This window comes from Pan troglodytes, chromosome 22 (assembly GCF_028858775.2).
Source record: "Pan troglodytes isolate AG18354 chromosome 22, NHGRI_mPanTro3-v2.0_pri, whole genome shotgun sequence".
In the NCBI taxonomy this organism is placed as follows: Eukaryota; Metazoa; Chordata; class Mammalia; order Primates; family Hominidae; genus Pan; species Pan troglodytes.
Genome location: NC_072420.2, coordinates 26,757,145 through 26,773,407, shown reverse-complemented (window position 1 = coordinate 26,773,407; position 16,263 = coordinate 26,757,145). Strand labels below are relative to the sequence as shown.

At 39.0% G+C, this 16,263-nt stretch overlaps 1 protein-coding gene across 6 annotated transcripts in view; it reads left to right on the top strand.

The window, feature by feature from the left end:
• Nucleotides 1–16,263, top strand: part of APP (amyloid beta precursor protein) — a 284,812-nt gene that overhangs the window by 178,583 nt on the left and 89,966 nt on the right. For all 6 annotated transcript variants that reach the window (XM_009451769.5, XM_009452766.5, XM_009453143.5 and 3 more), the window contains one exon: nucleotides 10,330–10,463. In XM_009451769.5, coding sequence (XP_009450044.1) covers nucleotides 10,330–10,463 — 134 coding nt within the window. The remainder of the gene's footprint in view (nucleotides 1–10,329; nucleotides 10,464–16,263) is intronic.

Genomic DNA, 16,263 nt, shown 5'->3' with positions numbered 1-16,263 from the left:
GTATATTCTATCAGATTAACAAGTGTGAAAAGCTAAATCTTTGGTATCTGGAAATGCTTAGATAGGAAGAATGGCTTTTTCTTCAAAGCCATAATAATTAGAGATGACCCTAAAATTGAAAGGAACTGGATTGCTTAGCAACTCAGCATTCTTTAAAAAGAAGGGCCATCTACTTTGAATACAGGTTAAATATCTCTTCTCTAAAATGGGACCAGAAGTGCTTCAGATTTTGAATTTCGGAATATTGATGTATTCGTGATGAAATAACATGAAATTCATTTATGTTTCATGTACACCTTATACAAAAGTCTGAAGATAATTTTATACAATTTTTTTTTTTTTTTTTGAGATTGAGTCTCGCTCTGTTGCCCAGGCTGGAGTGCAGTGGCGTGATCTCGGCTCACTGCAACCTCTGCCTCCTGGGTTCAAGAGATCCCCCTGCCTCAGCCTCCCAAGTAGCTGGAATGAATGACAGGCGCCTGCCACCACACGCAGCTGATTTTTGTGTTTTTTAGTAGAGATAGGGTTTCACCATGTTGGCCAGGCTGGTCTTGAACTCCTGACCTGAAGTGATCCACCAGCTTCGGCCTCCCGAAGTACTTCGATTACACGTGTGAGCCACCACGCTTGGCCTATACAGTATTTTTGATAATTTTGTTCATGAAACAAAGTTTGTGTACATTGCACTGTGAGAGAACAAAGGTGTTGCTATCCCAGCCACCATGACGTCGTGTCAGTGCTCAAAAATTATCAGATTTTGGAGCATTTCAGATTCTCAGATTAGAGATGTTCTACCTGTGGTAAAAGACTGTTCATTATGTCTCTCCTCTGTTGTTTAGCTATTTGCCAAAAGCAGGTAAGTGGATCGTTTAATAAAGTGGTCAGCAAATATTTTTCATACAAGGCCAGATTATAGATATTTTAGGCTTTGTAGATCATGCGGTTTGTCATAACTACTTAACTATGCAGTGGTAGCATGAAAGCAACAATAGACAATAAGTAAACAAATATACAAGGCTGTGTTCCGGTAATACTACTTTTATAAAAGTAGCCAGCAGCCGGGTGCAGTGGCTCACGCCTGTAATCCCAGCACTTTGGGAGGCCGAGGCGGGCAGATCATCTGAGGTCAGGAGTTCGAGACCAGCCTGGCCAACATGGTGAAACCCCATCTCTACTAAAAATATAAAAATTAGCTGGGCATGGTGGCACGCGCCTGTAATCCCAGCTACTCGGGAGGCTGAGGCAGGAGAATCACTTGAACCCGGGAGGCGGAGGTTGCAGTGAGCTGAGATCACACCATCACACTCCAGCCTGGGGGACAAGAGCGAGACTTCATCTCAAGGGAAAAAAAAAAAAAAAGGGTAGCCAGCAAGCCGATCCTTGGTTTAATACAGCAGGGTTTTTTATTTTTATTTTTATTTTTTTCCCAATAGCTTTGGGGATACAAGTGGTTTTCAGTTACGGGGATGAAGTGTATAGTGGTGATGTCTGAGAGTTTAGTGTCCCCATTAACTGAGTAGTGTACATTGTACCCAATACGTAGTTTTTTATCCCTCTCCTCCTTCCCACTCTTCCTCATTCTGAGTCTCCAATGTCCATTATGCTACTCTATGCCTTTGCATAATCATAGCTTAGCTCCCAATTTATAAGGGAGTACATATTGTATTTCCATTCCTGATTACTTCACTTAGAATAATGGCCTCCAGCTCCATCCAAGTTGCTGCAAAAGACTTTTATTTTGTGATTTTTGTGGCCTACTAGTATTCCGTGGTATATATACACCACATTTTCTTTATCCCTCATTGGTTGATGGGCACTTAGGTTGGTTCCGTATCTTTGCAGTTGTGAACTGTGCAGCAGTTATTTTTGAGCCCAGGATGTGCTAGGCCAGGTATTTTGAGGGACACCAGCAAAGGAATCTGAGTACTGGCTTTCAATAACTTGATAATTTTATGAATGAGATGAGACCCAGATATGTCCTAGAGTTAAATAACAATATAAAGTAAAATATACAAGGGTAGGAGAAGATTGCTCTGGAAGGCTGGGGTAAAATGAAATCAGCTTTATCCTTAAGACCTCCATAGAAGTTAACAGTTCCATCTCCTTTTACTGCTACAGTTTATATGAAAGTGGACAATATTGAAGATTTTGACTTTTCGAACTCATCTATTGAGTGTTGAGCAGCTATGATACGTTATTTCTTTATGTGCCTCCATTAATGAAGTCAAGAATAGCTTCTGACAAATTGACAAAAAACAATAACCTAAGGTTAACCCATTCTGAATGCCAGTTATTATTGCTATTGCTTCACATATATTTTTTAGATTCAAACTTGAGGTTGCTTTTAAGTTTTAGTGTGTTGTGCTGAATAGAGAATAGATGTTAATAAAAAAATAATGCCAGCATTCGCTCCTTCACATTCAGTTCATATATTTGAAAAAATTCCCATGTCAGTATGTGTCCATGGACATAAAAAAGAAATGTAGCTTGACTAGAGTAAACACATCATAGATTATATTTTTATTACCTTATGTCCATGTGATGCATGGATAGTGTTCTCCACCAACTATGATTGCACTGACTATAAAATTGTAATACAAGGGCATATTAGGGGGAGAATGCCTTTGTTTTTTCTTCTTCTTGTTATTTTGTTTTTAAGAGAGTCTGGTATTACACTGGAGGATCACAAACTGTATTTTCTTGTTATAAATGGCTCCTCTATCTTGGACTTAATGGGTAGGATAAATATTTGAATGTAGAATGCGTTAGGAATTTTAACTATTTTGAAATTAGGAAAATGGAGAGACACTTTTTTTTTTAAGAGACACTTTTTTTTTGAGTTATAATAAGCATGGCACTCGGAAAGCTCTGCCGTGTTTCAAGATTAAAGTTTCACATGAACGCTAACAAGTTTATATTTCACTCATATATAAATGATCCTCCTTGTCTCCTTTCCTAAATTATAGCCATCTCAAATGACAACATTGCTGGGTCGGTATCAAATAGCATTTTCAATGATAAGGCAGTGATTTATATAGGTCTTAATTTGTTTTAATCTTCTGTTACCAAGGCTATAGAGATAAATTGCTTTTCTGCTGATGAAAGGAGACTAACCCAATTTTCTTGTTAGAATCTAATATTAATATATCGACTGAATGCCATTCATAAGCCTTGGTTTAGGGAAACATTCAGCCTTCTGGCCTGTTGGAGATGGCCACGGTCATTGCTGTTTGAAGGTGGGTTATTTCTTCTTTTGTGTCCTGAGTCCATTGTGACTGTAAAATTATGTGTCACCCCAGAGCCTGAGGAAACAAATGAATATCAAAATGATAGGGGCAATCTTTCACAGTGTCTTTAATTTTGACCGCACATTCTTATATGAATGTGAAGTACCACATTAGTATGAATATGAAATAGAGTACTCCGCAATGATTACAAAATCAGAACGAAAATGAGGGAAATCAGTGCATGTACAGTTCAACTTAATGGATTATCCTCTAAGGAGTCTTCAGACAGGCTAGGAGAGTGACGTCTGCCTCATCCTGAAGATATTAGCAGGTTTTCCCCTGTTTTAAAGTAACTTCCCTTCAAATGATAACAGTTTTCTCAGAGGAAACACAGGTATGGAAAATGTTTCGTTGGTTTCTTGGCCCCAGTGATGGAGGAGCATTTTGTGATAGGAACGGTGGGTGCAGCATCAGCATTTATGAATAAACTGAAAGCTAACCTGCCATTTTACTTCACCCCAGAAAACAGAGCCCTGGCAGGTATTGAGAATAGATTACAGTGTGAAGTGGCAGTATTGTGACAAGCATGCGTGTATCAGTATTAAAATTGAAATGAGCCCTCACGCACATGTGAAAGCAGTTTCTCCCGTTTTCATATTCAGTTCCCTGAGGTAATAGCATTTTGGTGTGAGAGAAAGAAGGGAATCTGACCCTTCTCATGTGGGAAGGGGGCTGAGGGCTGAGGGCAACAACCTCCTGTGACAGCCACCCTGGTCCAAGCCACCTTCATCTTTGTCTTCTCCTTTTTTTTTTTTTGAGACAGAGTTTCGCTGTTGTCACCCAGGCTGGGATGCAATGGCACAATCTTGGCTCACCACAACCTCCGCCTCCCGGGTTCAAGCAATTCTCCTGCCTCAGCCTCCCGAGTAGCTGGGATTACAGGCGCCTGCCACCACACCCGGCTAATTTTAGTATTTTTAGTAGAGACGGAGTTTCTCCATGTTGGTCAGGCTGGTCTCAAACTCCCGATCTCAGGTGATCTGCCCGCCTCAGACTCCCAAAGTGTTGGGATTACAGGCGTGAGCCACTGCACCCAGCCTGTCTTCTCCTCTTAAAAGATCTTCCTTCTACTTTTCTCCCATAGCAGCCAGAGTGATCCTTCAACAAAACGCCGCATCACATATACTCCCCCTCAAACAGCCCACGCTGGTCCCTCAGAATCCTTACTGTGGCTTCAAGGCTGTACATGATGTCCCCCATTTCTTCCCTGCCTCTCCCACTACTTCCTCTCTTGCTTCTTCAGCTCTGGCCATGCGGGTCTCGTGGAATTTGCCAGCCAGCTTCAACTCTTAGGGCTTCCGTGCTAGTTTTGTCATCTGCCTGCCATGTCCTTCCAGCAGCCAGCTGGGAAGATCTGAATGTCACCTCCTCACTTAAGACTCTGCCTGGTCGTTCACTTACTGCGGTGTACCTTTTCCCCTCTCCCCTCAGCTCTCCCGATCCTTCTGAACTCTGCTCTGTTTTTCTTTTTCCTCTTTTTCTCCATAATACAAATCACATATGAACAATATGACTTACTGGCTTTAAAAAAATTCTTGTGGTAATTGTTTGTTTCCCCAGAATATAATTCCACCAGGATCAGGGCCTTCATGTTTTTCTCATTGGTTTCTCCCATGTGCCTCACATATAATAAGGGCTGCAATGTTGGCGGGCTGGAGGAATAAAAGAATGAACAGGCGCACTAAAGGCAGGATAGTTTGTCCATGTCAGAGCTGCTGTCTCAGCTGCTTTGATACCTCTGACTTCCCAGGGTGGCAAAGAATAAGGATGTGGCTTATGTAGAAGGCGTTAGTCATCCAAAATGCCACTGTATATTTGGAAGCAAATATTCACCTTGAAGCAGTGATGTACTAGGAATTAGAACTGCTTTTCTGTTATATTTTTTCATTTGTTATGAGTGTTTAGATACACATGATCACTATTAAAAGGAAGGGAGGTAATAGCCTATATATCCTACCATGCCCCTCAAGGCTCTGTTAGGAGACTGAAATAAATACAAAGGTCATTTAAAAAGTTAAAAGCTTATGCATGTGATGTTGGTATTGCTGCTAATGACTAGGCATCTAGAGGTCAAAACCTAGAGCTAAGGATATTGAACCCTGTGTTTTGTCTCGTTTTAAGTCTAGTTTTCTGTGGAGGGGGGAACATACCTAGCCAGCTTGCTTGCAGAAGACATGAGTGAGCAGGCTGGAGGAGGGACCCAAGGCCAGAACGTCCTCCATATTCCAGCTCCATGGGCTCTTTCACTTGATCCCTGCTTTATGACCCAACTTCTGTTGAAGGATTTGCCAGATAGTGTTCGGGGCAGGAACAGCTGTTTCATAGAAAACAAGCCAACGGACATCATAACAAAGCATATGGTTGTTTTGCCAAGTTGTGCTGCTCATTAACAAAACAAAGCAACAAAAACCCTTTCCAGTGCCCCAGCATGTGGATGGATTAGCCCTTTACTACTCTAAAAATTAGCTTTACAGCCTTTTTATGGCTTACCCAATCTTAAGAGACTTTATTTGTGTGTGTTTAGGGATGCAGATGGGTATGTTAAATGATAGTGTTTTGCCTCTACGCAATAAAATAGGGTAATTTTTTCTTCCCATGTATTAAACGAGAACACATAGAACATGCCTAGCATGGTGGGCTCTGATGAAAAGAGGCTGTTATCATTTGGCCAACATGGAAATCCTAGCCTTTATTTATTTATTTGAGACGGAGTGCCAACATGGAAATCCTAGCCTTTATTTATTTGTTTGTTTGTTTGAGACGGAGTTTCGCTCTTGTAGCCCAGACTGGGGTGCGCTGGCATGATCTCGGCTCACCGCAACCTCCGCCTCCCAGGTTCAAGCGATTCTCCTGCCTCAGCCTCCCAAGTAGCTGGGATTACAGGCATGCGCCACCACACCCTGCTAATTTTTTTACTTTATTTTATTTTAGTAGAGACGGGGTTTCTCCATGTTGATCAGGCTGGTCTCAAACTTCCGCCCACCTCGGCCTCCCAAAGTGCTGGGATTACAGGTGTGAGCCACCCCATCCGGCCGAAATCCTAGCCTTTATCACAGGTTCCGTGGAATCTCAGAGGCCTGTGAGCAGGATCAACTGCTTTATGGTAGTTTAAAATGCAAAGCCAGAAATAAACCCTCCTAAAGCCAGTTTGTTTCCGCTTTCTAAGCGGTTACAGTGACCTGTGTTTTAAGTACCTTAAATATATCGGTGACCTGCTGAGATACAGCTTCCCGTTTCCTCTGTGTCCTGTGACATATCCTGACATTCCTTGAGCCCCACTCCCTTCCCAAAAGGAAGTCCCTTGATGGGTGAGGACATAGGGCACACGTGTCTCTGGCCTTCTGTGGACGTAATCACAAAATGGTAGTCAGTCCTATGAATTTAATCTCTTTAGGATATAAGGATATTCACGAAATAGAAGTTGAGCTCTCTGGACATAACTCCACCTTAAAATTGCTCTCTTCCTTCCGGGATCCTCACCAGCTGCAGAGCAGTAGTAATGAACTATTAAATTCATTTAACAATATCAGCATATGCTATCCTTCTCTGCTTGACTAGACAATAATCTGGCTTGCTGGTTGGTATGAATATAGGATAATTTCACTCACAGTAATTGAGATGGGGAGTTTGTATGAATGGCTGAAAAATTTGAGTTAAAGATTAAAAGAGACACAGCTTCCTCAACTATGGGAAATAACTGGGACTGTTAACAAAGATTTACTTGAAGAGAAATTGTATTGCTCAGGGTTCTCCAGAGAAACAGGACCAATAGGATGTATATGTATAGGAAGAGATTGATTCTGCAGAATTGACTCACACAACAATTATGGAGGCTAAGTCCCACAATCTGTTGTCTGCAAGTTGGAGACCCAGGAGAGCTGGTGGTATGATTTAGTCCAAATCTAAAGGCCTGAGAACCAGGGAAGACAATGGTGTAAATTTCAGTCCAGGGAGAAGAGAAGACCAATATCCTGGCTCAGGCAGCCAGGAAATAAAAAGGGTGAACTGCTCCATCCTCTGCCCTTTTGTTTTCAGACCCTCAGCAGACTGGGTGATGCCTGCCCATGTTGAGGAGGGTGATTTACTTTACTGAGTGCACCAATTCCGATGCTAATCTCATCCAGAAGCACCCTCCCAAAGACACTCAGAAACAATGTTTAATCTGGGCACCTTGCGGCCCAATCAAGTTGGCACAGAAAATTAATTACCACAGAAATATTTCTGGATTCAATGGATTAAATTGGTAATATAGTATTCATATTCATTTCCACATGCCTAAAAAGAAGGTTTTTATCCTTTTTAGTATCCTCAGTCCTATTAAACATACCTCACATTCATGTTCCATGATTATTCTCTTATTATGTTGCTAAGTGCATTTCTACTTAGGCCAATCTGATTATAGTGATTCAGATTATAGTGTTTATCTTCTTTCCTTTATACAGTAGACAGTGTTTGCAAACCATAGGAGCTGAAAAAACTTCCTTCTTATATAGTAAGTTTTATGATTCCAGTTTTCCAAAGGGGTGCTTATGTTATGGTTATAACAGTTACAGCCAGATGACTATCTTCATCAGCAAATATAACCCCAAATATTTATACATTTTCATTTGTTTCAAACATAAAATATGGTTTGCCTAAACATGTCATTCTGCCAGATTGGACTATGCAAAAGAATGTTATTGTTTTATTTTCTGCTTTTACTTTAACTTGTTCTCATTTGAGCTCTACCAGTTAAGATGAGAAGATGACTAAATCTAGGGAAGCACATTTTAAATGCTAAATACCACGTTCATTTCAAGTTGGGAACTTGAAATGCAAGTATTTTTAACTTAATCATTAAGTTAAAGTCAGTAAGAATGTGATATTTAGCATTTAATCATTTTAACTTAATGATTAAGTTAAAAATACTTGCATATTGGTTTGCTTGAAGCTATGGAGAAAAACATTTACCTTTTTTCCAAAAAGGTCTTAATATTCAAAATTATTGTTTCAATCTTACAAATTAACAATTTACTTATTTTTGATACTTTCGGCCTTTTTTATGTGGGCTACACCTAACATTTTTTGAAAAATACATACTGCTTCTCCTGTAGGTTGCGCTTTGTGATCCTGTGTGTAATTCATTTTCAGTGGTTCTATTTTATTTATTTTTTGTTAATGTTTGTATTTTCTTTTGTTTCTTTTTCTCAATTTTTAAAATTTTAAAATTTGTCCTTTTCTTTTTTTTCCTTATTATTGCGCTCTTCTACCAAAACATTTTCAGTGGCTTTGAATAAAAGTAGCAGAACTTTCCCGTGGTTAGCATTAGCTCTGAGATTTGAACAGGATGTATTAAGCAGAGGAGGAGGGAAGGCCGCTAACATGTATGAGCTCCGCTGTGTGTCACCCTCTCTGCCGGATGACTTACATGTGGTATGGTATCTCATTTTCCCAGCTCTCTGTCATGTCCTGCGGCATGTTATCACCACTTGATAAAAAAATTGGAACATGGAGTGCTTAAGTTTCCTGCCCCAGGTCACAGCTGATCTGAAAAAGAAATGGGATTCAAATCCAAATGTGCTTAATTGCAAATCCCCACATGACTCTTTCCTTCCTTCCTTCCGTCCCCCGTTGCTGCCAATGTAAGAAGGAACACCACTCCCTCATTTGCTACAGAGAAGACAGGGGCAGCTGTGTAAAGGCACCAGGAATATGCCCTGCCTCCTTCCTTCCACTTGAAAGCAACATCTGGATAGACACTCAACTGCTTTTATTTTTTGAAAAATGATTATTAATCAGGATTGAAGTGGAGGGAAAAAATCAAAACGAATGTTTCGCTTTAAAATGAAAGATACTGTTTAATTATTTAACAGCCTTCCGGTTTTAGTTAATATCTGAAGACTTTGGATTAAGATTCCAGACATTTTCTTGAAGGATGTAGAAAACGTATTTAACTTCAAGTTTAGTTTCAAAATGACTTAGCTATCAATTCTTCTCATTGAAGTCCTCTTTGAGATATTATATCCCAAATGTAATACACAGGTATTAATAATTCAATAGGAATACTTGGAACATTGGTGATATTTGAATAACCTTTTGAATGAAACAATTGATTTGACCTCAGAAGATAGTGAAAACATCTCATTTTGTTTTTTATGTTAAATATGCTTCCTCTTAAGTCAAAATTCTTTTTTCTTTTTGCTTTTAAGCTCATAAATACTCTGAATTCTCACTAATCTTTTGGAAAATTGCTTGTATAGGTATTATAATTCTTTTGGCTCATGAGTTAAGACATTTTTGTTTTATAGTGTACTCTTGAATTTTATGGGTATTTATGTTTTCACATAATATAGCAGTATATGTTGCAATTCAAATATTGCTTAGCAGTATTAGTTGAATTCAAAATACAAATCACTTTCTTTTTGACAACTAGCATAATGAATTCATTGACTATTGTCAAATTTATGAAGGCAGAAAAGTCCTTTTGTGATTCAAAAATGTGTTTATTGATGTTTATATATTTTTTGTAGTGTTTCCCATACTGTCTCATGAAGGTTGTCTTCGTAATTCAGTTATCTAAAATACATCATACAATTTACCTTTTCCCTGGGGTGCCGTTATTCTACAACAGGCTAATTACAGATATCTGTGGTTTCTGCAGGAGTCTTAGTGTATGATATTGATGATATCGTCATTTACTTTCAAAATTGCAAAATAGTAATTTAGGAAAGCATGGGGATTTGGAAAAACATGTCTATTCAGCACCAACTCTTTTTGCTCTTTGCATGCCTGTTTCGTAAAGAACTCTAATGCTATAATTGCAAAATGGACCATTTTAAAGATTTTTCCTTCATTCTGTACTTGGGAATGGTGAAACACATCCTTACTGTGCTGCACAGTGTCTCATGGTGTTCTCTTAAACAGCATTAACGTCTCGTATGCGCTGCTTTACTAAATTCTCTGTTCTGAGAAATAACTGAAAATACAGCTTTCTATTAAACAAGTGGATATTCTGTTGTTGTTGGTTTTTTTTTCTCAAACCTCCTTCTCTTCTACTTTATAGTTCCTACAACAGCAGCCAGTACCCCTGATGCCGTTGACAAGTATCTCGAGACACCTGGGGATGAGAATGAACATGCCCATTTCCAGAAAGCCAAAGAGAGGCTTGAGGCCAAGCACCGAGAGAGAATGTCCCAGGTAAGTCTGGCTCTTCCATCATTCAGCCCTACAATATTGGGAAACCTGAGCTTGCCTCTGCCTCAGTCTCCCCACGGGCCTGCTGGCTTTATCAAGATCTTTACAGATGTAAAGTTCTAATTTTAAATGTTTACTGTGTGGGCACAGTTTGTGGGTTTTTTGCATCCTCCGTGAACATGCTGCCTAGGAAGGATCCAGGTATAGTTGGATTTTGTAAGCACAAATTAAATGATGTCTGTAACATTCTCTCTGGTGAAGAAAGGTACTTGCCATTATTATTCTGTGTATATGTAGTACCTGTAATCAACAAGTTGTAAATTAAAATCCATCAAAATGCTCTTTAGTAAAGATGAGGTTTTGTATTAAATCCCAGACTGTTATAATTGTGAACCTACGATTGTTTACAGTCTGTAAAATCATAGAGACTTAAAACTGAGCTGAACCATAGTGATCATTTCATCTAGTCTCCTAAGTGATACATAATGGAATAGAGGTTCAAGAGAGTGGCTTCCCATTTTAGCACAAAGCAAAATCACTGAGCCAGAGACAACATTTAAAATCCAGGCCTTTCTTGCTCCTAGTACAGTACTCCTTTCATTATACTTTGCTGAAAACAAAAAACAAAAAAAAACCTGTTTTGGTTTGGTTTGTTTTTTTTTAGCAGGTCCTTAATTAAGCAAATTAAAAAATAACTTGTGTCTAAAACATGGCTAATCCATATATACTATCAACTACAATTGAAGCTATGTCTGCTACCAGGCACTGGATGTTGTATTGGAGTTTGATAATATGGAGGATTTTAGCCCTTGCTCAGATTCCTCATTCATTCATTCAGTCAACAAATATGGACTTATTATTTTCCCGTCACTTTTCTGATTTGTAGTCTACAAACCTAGGAGTGAATGTGGGGGGAAAAAAAAGTAGGACATATAAGTGAATGAATAAAGATCTCAGGTTAAAGTAAGCCATTCATTTTTAGTGTTAATATTCTGTGGCAAATATCAGAAGATAGGAGAAATTTTTGTCTCACTTAGCACAGATGCTTAATCTCTTGAGAGACATTAAATGCAATTTATGAATTAGACTGCTGCATATTTTCTAAGATCACAGTCAGTCTTTAGTAGACAATTAATCTTTCCTGTAATTTCTGATCTGGGTCCCTGCTGACCCCAGGAAGATTCCTCCCTCCCAGGGCCAAATGAATGGCCCCTGAGCATGTCTTTCCCATGCAAACCAGTCAATCAAAAGCTCCTAACTCCCAACCACCTTCTTATACTCTGGGCCAGTATTCACCTGCTCTAATCACCCCAGGACCAGGTACCAGACCACTAGGGACAATCTCATGCCCCATCACCATTATTTGAACTAATCAGTCCTAAACCCGCCTACCCTGCTTCGCTCATTCTTTCCATGAAAACCACAATAAAAGGCTCTTGCTCATGTTTTCCCCTCCTGACCAACCCTGGTGCTTCCCATATGACCCTGCATGTAGTGGCATGTACCGGCTTCTTGGGAGCTGTGAGTAACAAACTGTCTTTTCCATGATAATCATCTCCTGACCTCTTGGCCTCACCTGAATAATAAGAAAATCTACCCTTGAAAACATAAAACTAATAGTTTATCTAGAAAGGTACAACACAGGTACTGTTTTTTGTTTGTTTTGTTTTTTGTTTGTTTGTTTTGCCTTAAGATGAATAACAATACTTGGATCTACTTTGGTATAATAACATAAAGAGGAAAAAAGCCTTATAATCACAGTACTTTCGGCTCTGGAATATAATGTGCAGTTCTAGTGGCTGCCCATGATGAAAACCTAACAGCTAATTGAACTAGAAAGCTAGCCACAGGGAATTATTAAGTTTTCACCTGATGCCAAGAAAATCAGATCTTTCCTTAGGAAAGACACAGGCACTGTTCGGAAAGCATTGGAGGACTATGAATCATACTTATTACCACTGAAATGTCCTCATTTGAATTTACATCCTATCTCCCTTCTTTATGAAGCTTTCAGAGGCTTCCTGTGCCCTCACAAATCCACTTCTGGGCACATGAAGTCGTAAAAAAAGAACAATGACAAAAATAAACACCGAATGCTCAGCTTGTCATTTTCAGCGCCTACCACTGTACCCTGACTCTGGTCTTCCTACCACCTCTTCCTTCTCAACTGCTACCCTTGCTTTCTGTACAGCGTTAAGCTGCTGTTGTGATCAGGCCACTCTGCTCATCATCTGTTCATCTCATCTTGGGCTTCCCTTTGCCCTTGGCATTGAGTTCTTCTGGAAATGCCCTCCCACTCTTCTTCACGCTGACACATCTCACCCATTCCTTACACCCCACTTCATACTCAGAATGAGACAGGCAGTCATTGCTCTTACCTTTCATTTAATTCTAAATATTTGCTCACCGGTTTTGTTAGTGATTTCTGGACACACCTGCATTATCTTTCCAGCTGGATAGTAAAATCCTTGTAGTACCTCTAAGTTCATGTAAGTCTTGCTAACCTTGCATTTCATTCTTGGACCCACTTAGTCATTTTTTTTTTAATTTTGTGTGTTTTTAATCCTGGATTTTTTCTCCTAGTATATCTTGTTCATTTTTGATCTTATTAAGAAAACTTATTTCAGATTCCCTGTTAGTTTTAGATGTGACAGGTCTTCTTTAAAATAATAATTTAACTTTTAGCACATCTGTGTAACTTGTGACTTAGTTCATGATTTTGTAGATTTTGTTCATCTTTTAGTCATCAGATATATCTGATATAACCTAAGAGATGTTGTCCCAGAGCAGAGAATGTTGTCTACTAGATTCCAGTGGTCATAGGAATGTGAGACACCTGAAATCGATATGTATCTTCATAAGCTGGTGCTGAAATCTAGGGACTTTTCAACTTTAAACTTGCCTGCCTCTTAAATCTCTACTTAGTAGTAGTCATTTTCTCTGCATGAAACAGCCAAGTCTTTGAAGATTGATAAATCCAAATGAAATTGATACCTTTGTGCCTGCAGTGGAAAATTGCTTTATAAGAATCCATAGAGCCACTGCAAGGGCCAGGTCCTGAGAATTTTAAATTTTAAAAATTGTGCGGTTTTTAAAATTAAGTTTTATTGTAGTTTTTGTTATATGTTTTCTTACAAATACAGAGGATTTTGGAATTTTTTCATATTTTGGTTTGTTGTTGCCATTGTGGAGTATAACTCTAAACCTGTAGATTTTTGTTGCTAAACCTGTAGATTTTTGTTGCTATATGTCGTGACTAGCATCTAGTCAATAGAAATCAACAGCTGAACCATGTGTGAGCACTTTTATTACTTATAAACTTACTACTTTTAGTATATGCTTAAAATGAAGTCCTTCAAATTGAAAGCTGACCCAACTCATAGGTTTTTATTTCTTTTCTTTTTTGGAGATGGAGTCTTGCTCTGTCACCCAGCTGGAGTGCAGTGGCGCAATCTAGACTCGCTGCAACCTCCAACTCCCTGATTCAAGCGATTCTCCTGCCTCAGCCTCCCCAGTAACTGGGATTACAGGCACGTGCCACCACGCCGAGCTAATTTTTGTATTTTTAGTAGAGACAGGGTTTCACCATGTTGGCCAGGATGGTCTCAATCTCCTGACCTTGTGATCCACCCGCCTCGGCCTCCCAAAGTGCTGGGATTATAGGCATGAGCCACTGTGCCTGGCCTAGGTTTTTATTTTTAAGATAAGCAACAACATTTTAAGAGCGCCCCTTTGTCCTGTCACTAAATATAAATAAACTTAGCTCACCTAATGAATTTTTTATTTTATAATAAAAAATTGGGTACCACAGGGTACAAAAACATGATCTTTAGAGGCACAGAGATCTTGGTTTATATTCTTCCCTCTCCCTTTTTTACCTGCATAGCCTCGAGCTGGTACCTTAACCTGGTTCGTAAAATGGGATGGCCCTGGCTAATCTCACAAGCTGTTGTGAGGAATCAATTAAATTAGATAGATTTTGTAAAGCTCTTAATACAGGGTCAGCAGTAATGCTACTTGTTATCAGTCCCACAGTGAAATTCACTGTTCACAGGGAGATGGTCAGCCTACATATAGTGTGTATTCATTTGCAGTAGAGTCTTAGTGGGATGGTGCAGGTGATTTGTTTATTTGTGGGGGTATAGGATATTGTTAAATTGTTCTGAAAATCAAAATGTGAGTTAATTTCTATAGTAATGCTTATTTGCAACTCATTAGCTAAATAAATCTCTTTAATTATTTCATGGATTCCCCCAGCTTAAAGCTTAAAGTCCAGTTTCTTAAAGTGTATGAGGTAAAATGGAAAAAATGTAAATGTAATATGGGAAATCAGTTTTCACATTGCAGTAGAACATTGAACTTCTATCTCAAACTAATTTTGAGATTCCTTCTGAAGAATTGTTGGTAGAGTACCACCACTGTGAACATTCCCAAAGCAGGAAATTGAAATATTTATATTGCAAGGCTTATCTCATCTATAAAGCAAAGATGGTCTTCCAGTTCCCCCTTGCCCACAGGTTCCCTTTATTAACTTGGTAGAAGCACCAAAGCAGATGGGACAATATGTTTCTTTTCTTCCATGTTCTATTCTTGTTCATTGCAGCAGGGCATTTGTCCCAATTTTGCTGTGAACCTTGAGATTATTTTTGATATGCTTTTCAAGTGTAATGGAATATTTATTCCATCTTGTTTCCTCCATGGTTTTACAAAAACAACAAGAAGAAGCTAATTGCCTATCATATACAAAGAATGAATGCCAATGGACAATAAAATCTGTAATTAGGAACCCACATGGTGATTTGATACAGTATTGTCTCATAGAAGTCTTCTATCTATGGTTATTTATTCCAAGCCTCTTTTTCTTTCCCATCTTGAAGTATGTTAGAAGAGTCTATTCCTTAAGGCTAAGTACCTACAAAAAACAGGCTCTTATAATACAGTAATCAAGTTTTCTCATGCTTTGGGAGTACACAGAGTATGCAAGTACACATCTGGCACCAAACCAATATTTTGTTTCCTTGATCTTTCTTCATTTTACCTAGTTCAGAGTTGCACTTCAAACAAATTCTACTTGTCATGCACTTGAAAAGGCAGCTGTAGGTGGTAGGAAGTTAATATTTTCTTTGAACAACATACAGAGGTGCAGACTTTTACTTTTTGTATCAGGTTAATGAGTGAACTTCTCTCAGGGAAATCCAGGTGAACATCAAAGTTGAGAGCAGGAAGCATTGATTTCCTACAAAACACATTCACCTGATATCTTAGTCAGTTTGTGTTGCTATAATAGAATACCCCAGCCTGGATAATCTGTAAAGAAAAAGAAGTTTAAAATTCGGCTCTCAGTTTTGCAGGTGGGGAAGTCCAAGAGCATGGTGCTGGCATCTGTTGAGGACTTCCATGCTGTATCATATATGGTGGAAGGAAGAAGGGCAAGAGGAGGGCAAAACTGAGTTTTATAACAACCCACTTCTCACAATAACAAACCCACTCCCCCCATAATGATACTAATTTACTCATGAGGACAGAGACTGAATCACCTCTTACAGGACTTACCCCTCAACATTGTTGCACTGGGGATTAAGTTTCCAACACATGCTTTTTAGGGGTTACATTCAAACCATAGCAGTTGGTTACTAAATTAGTGCTACTTGTAAAAAAATACATGTTTGCTGCATTCAGAGTATTACATGTTTTCTTGGAGTTTTTGGAAGGATTTAGCGTAATCCTTGCTGTTCATGACTTAGGTTGGCAAGCTCAAAGGGCCTTAGTTCCCCATCAGTTCTTTAAAGGGGGATAGGTCTTA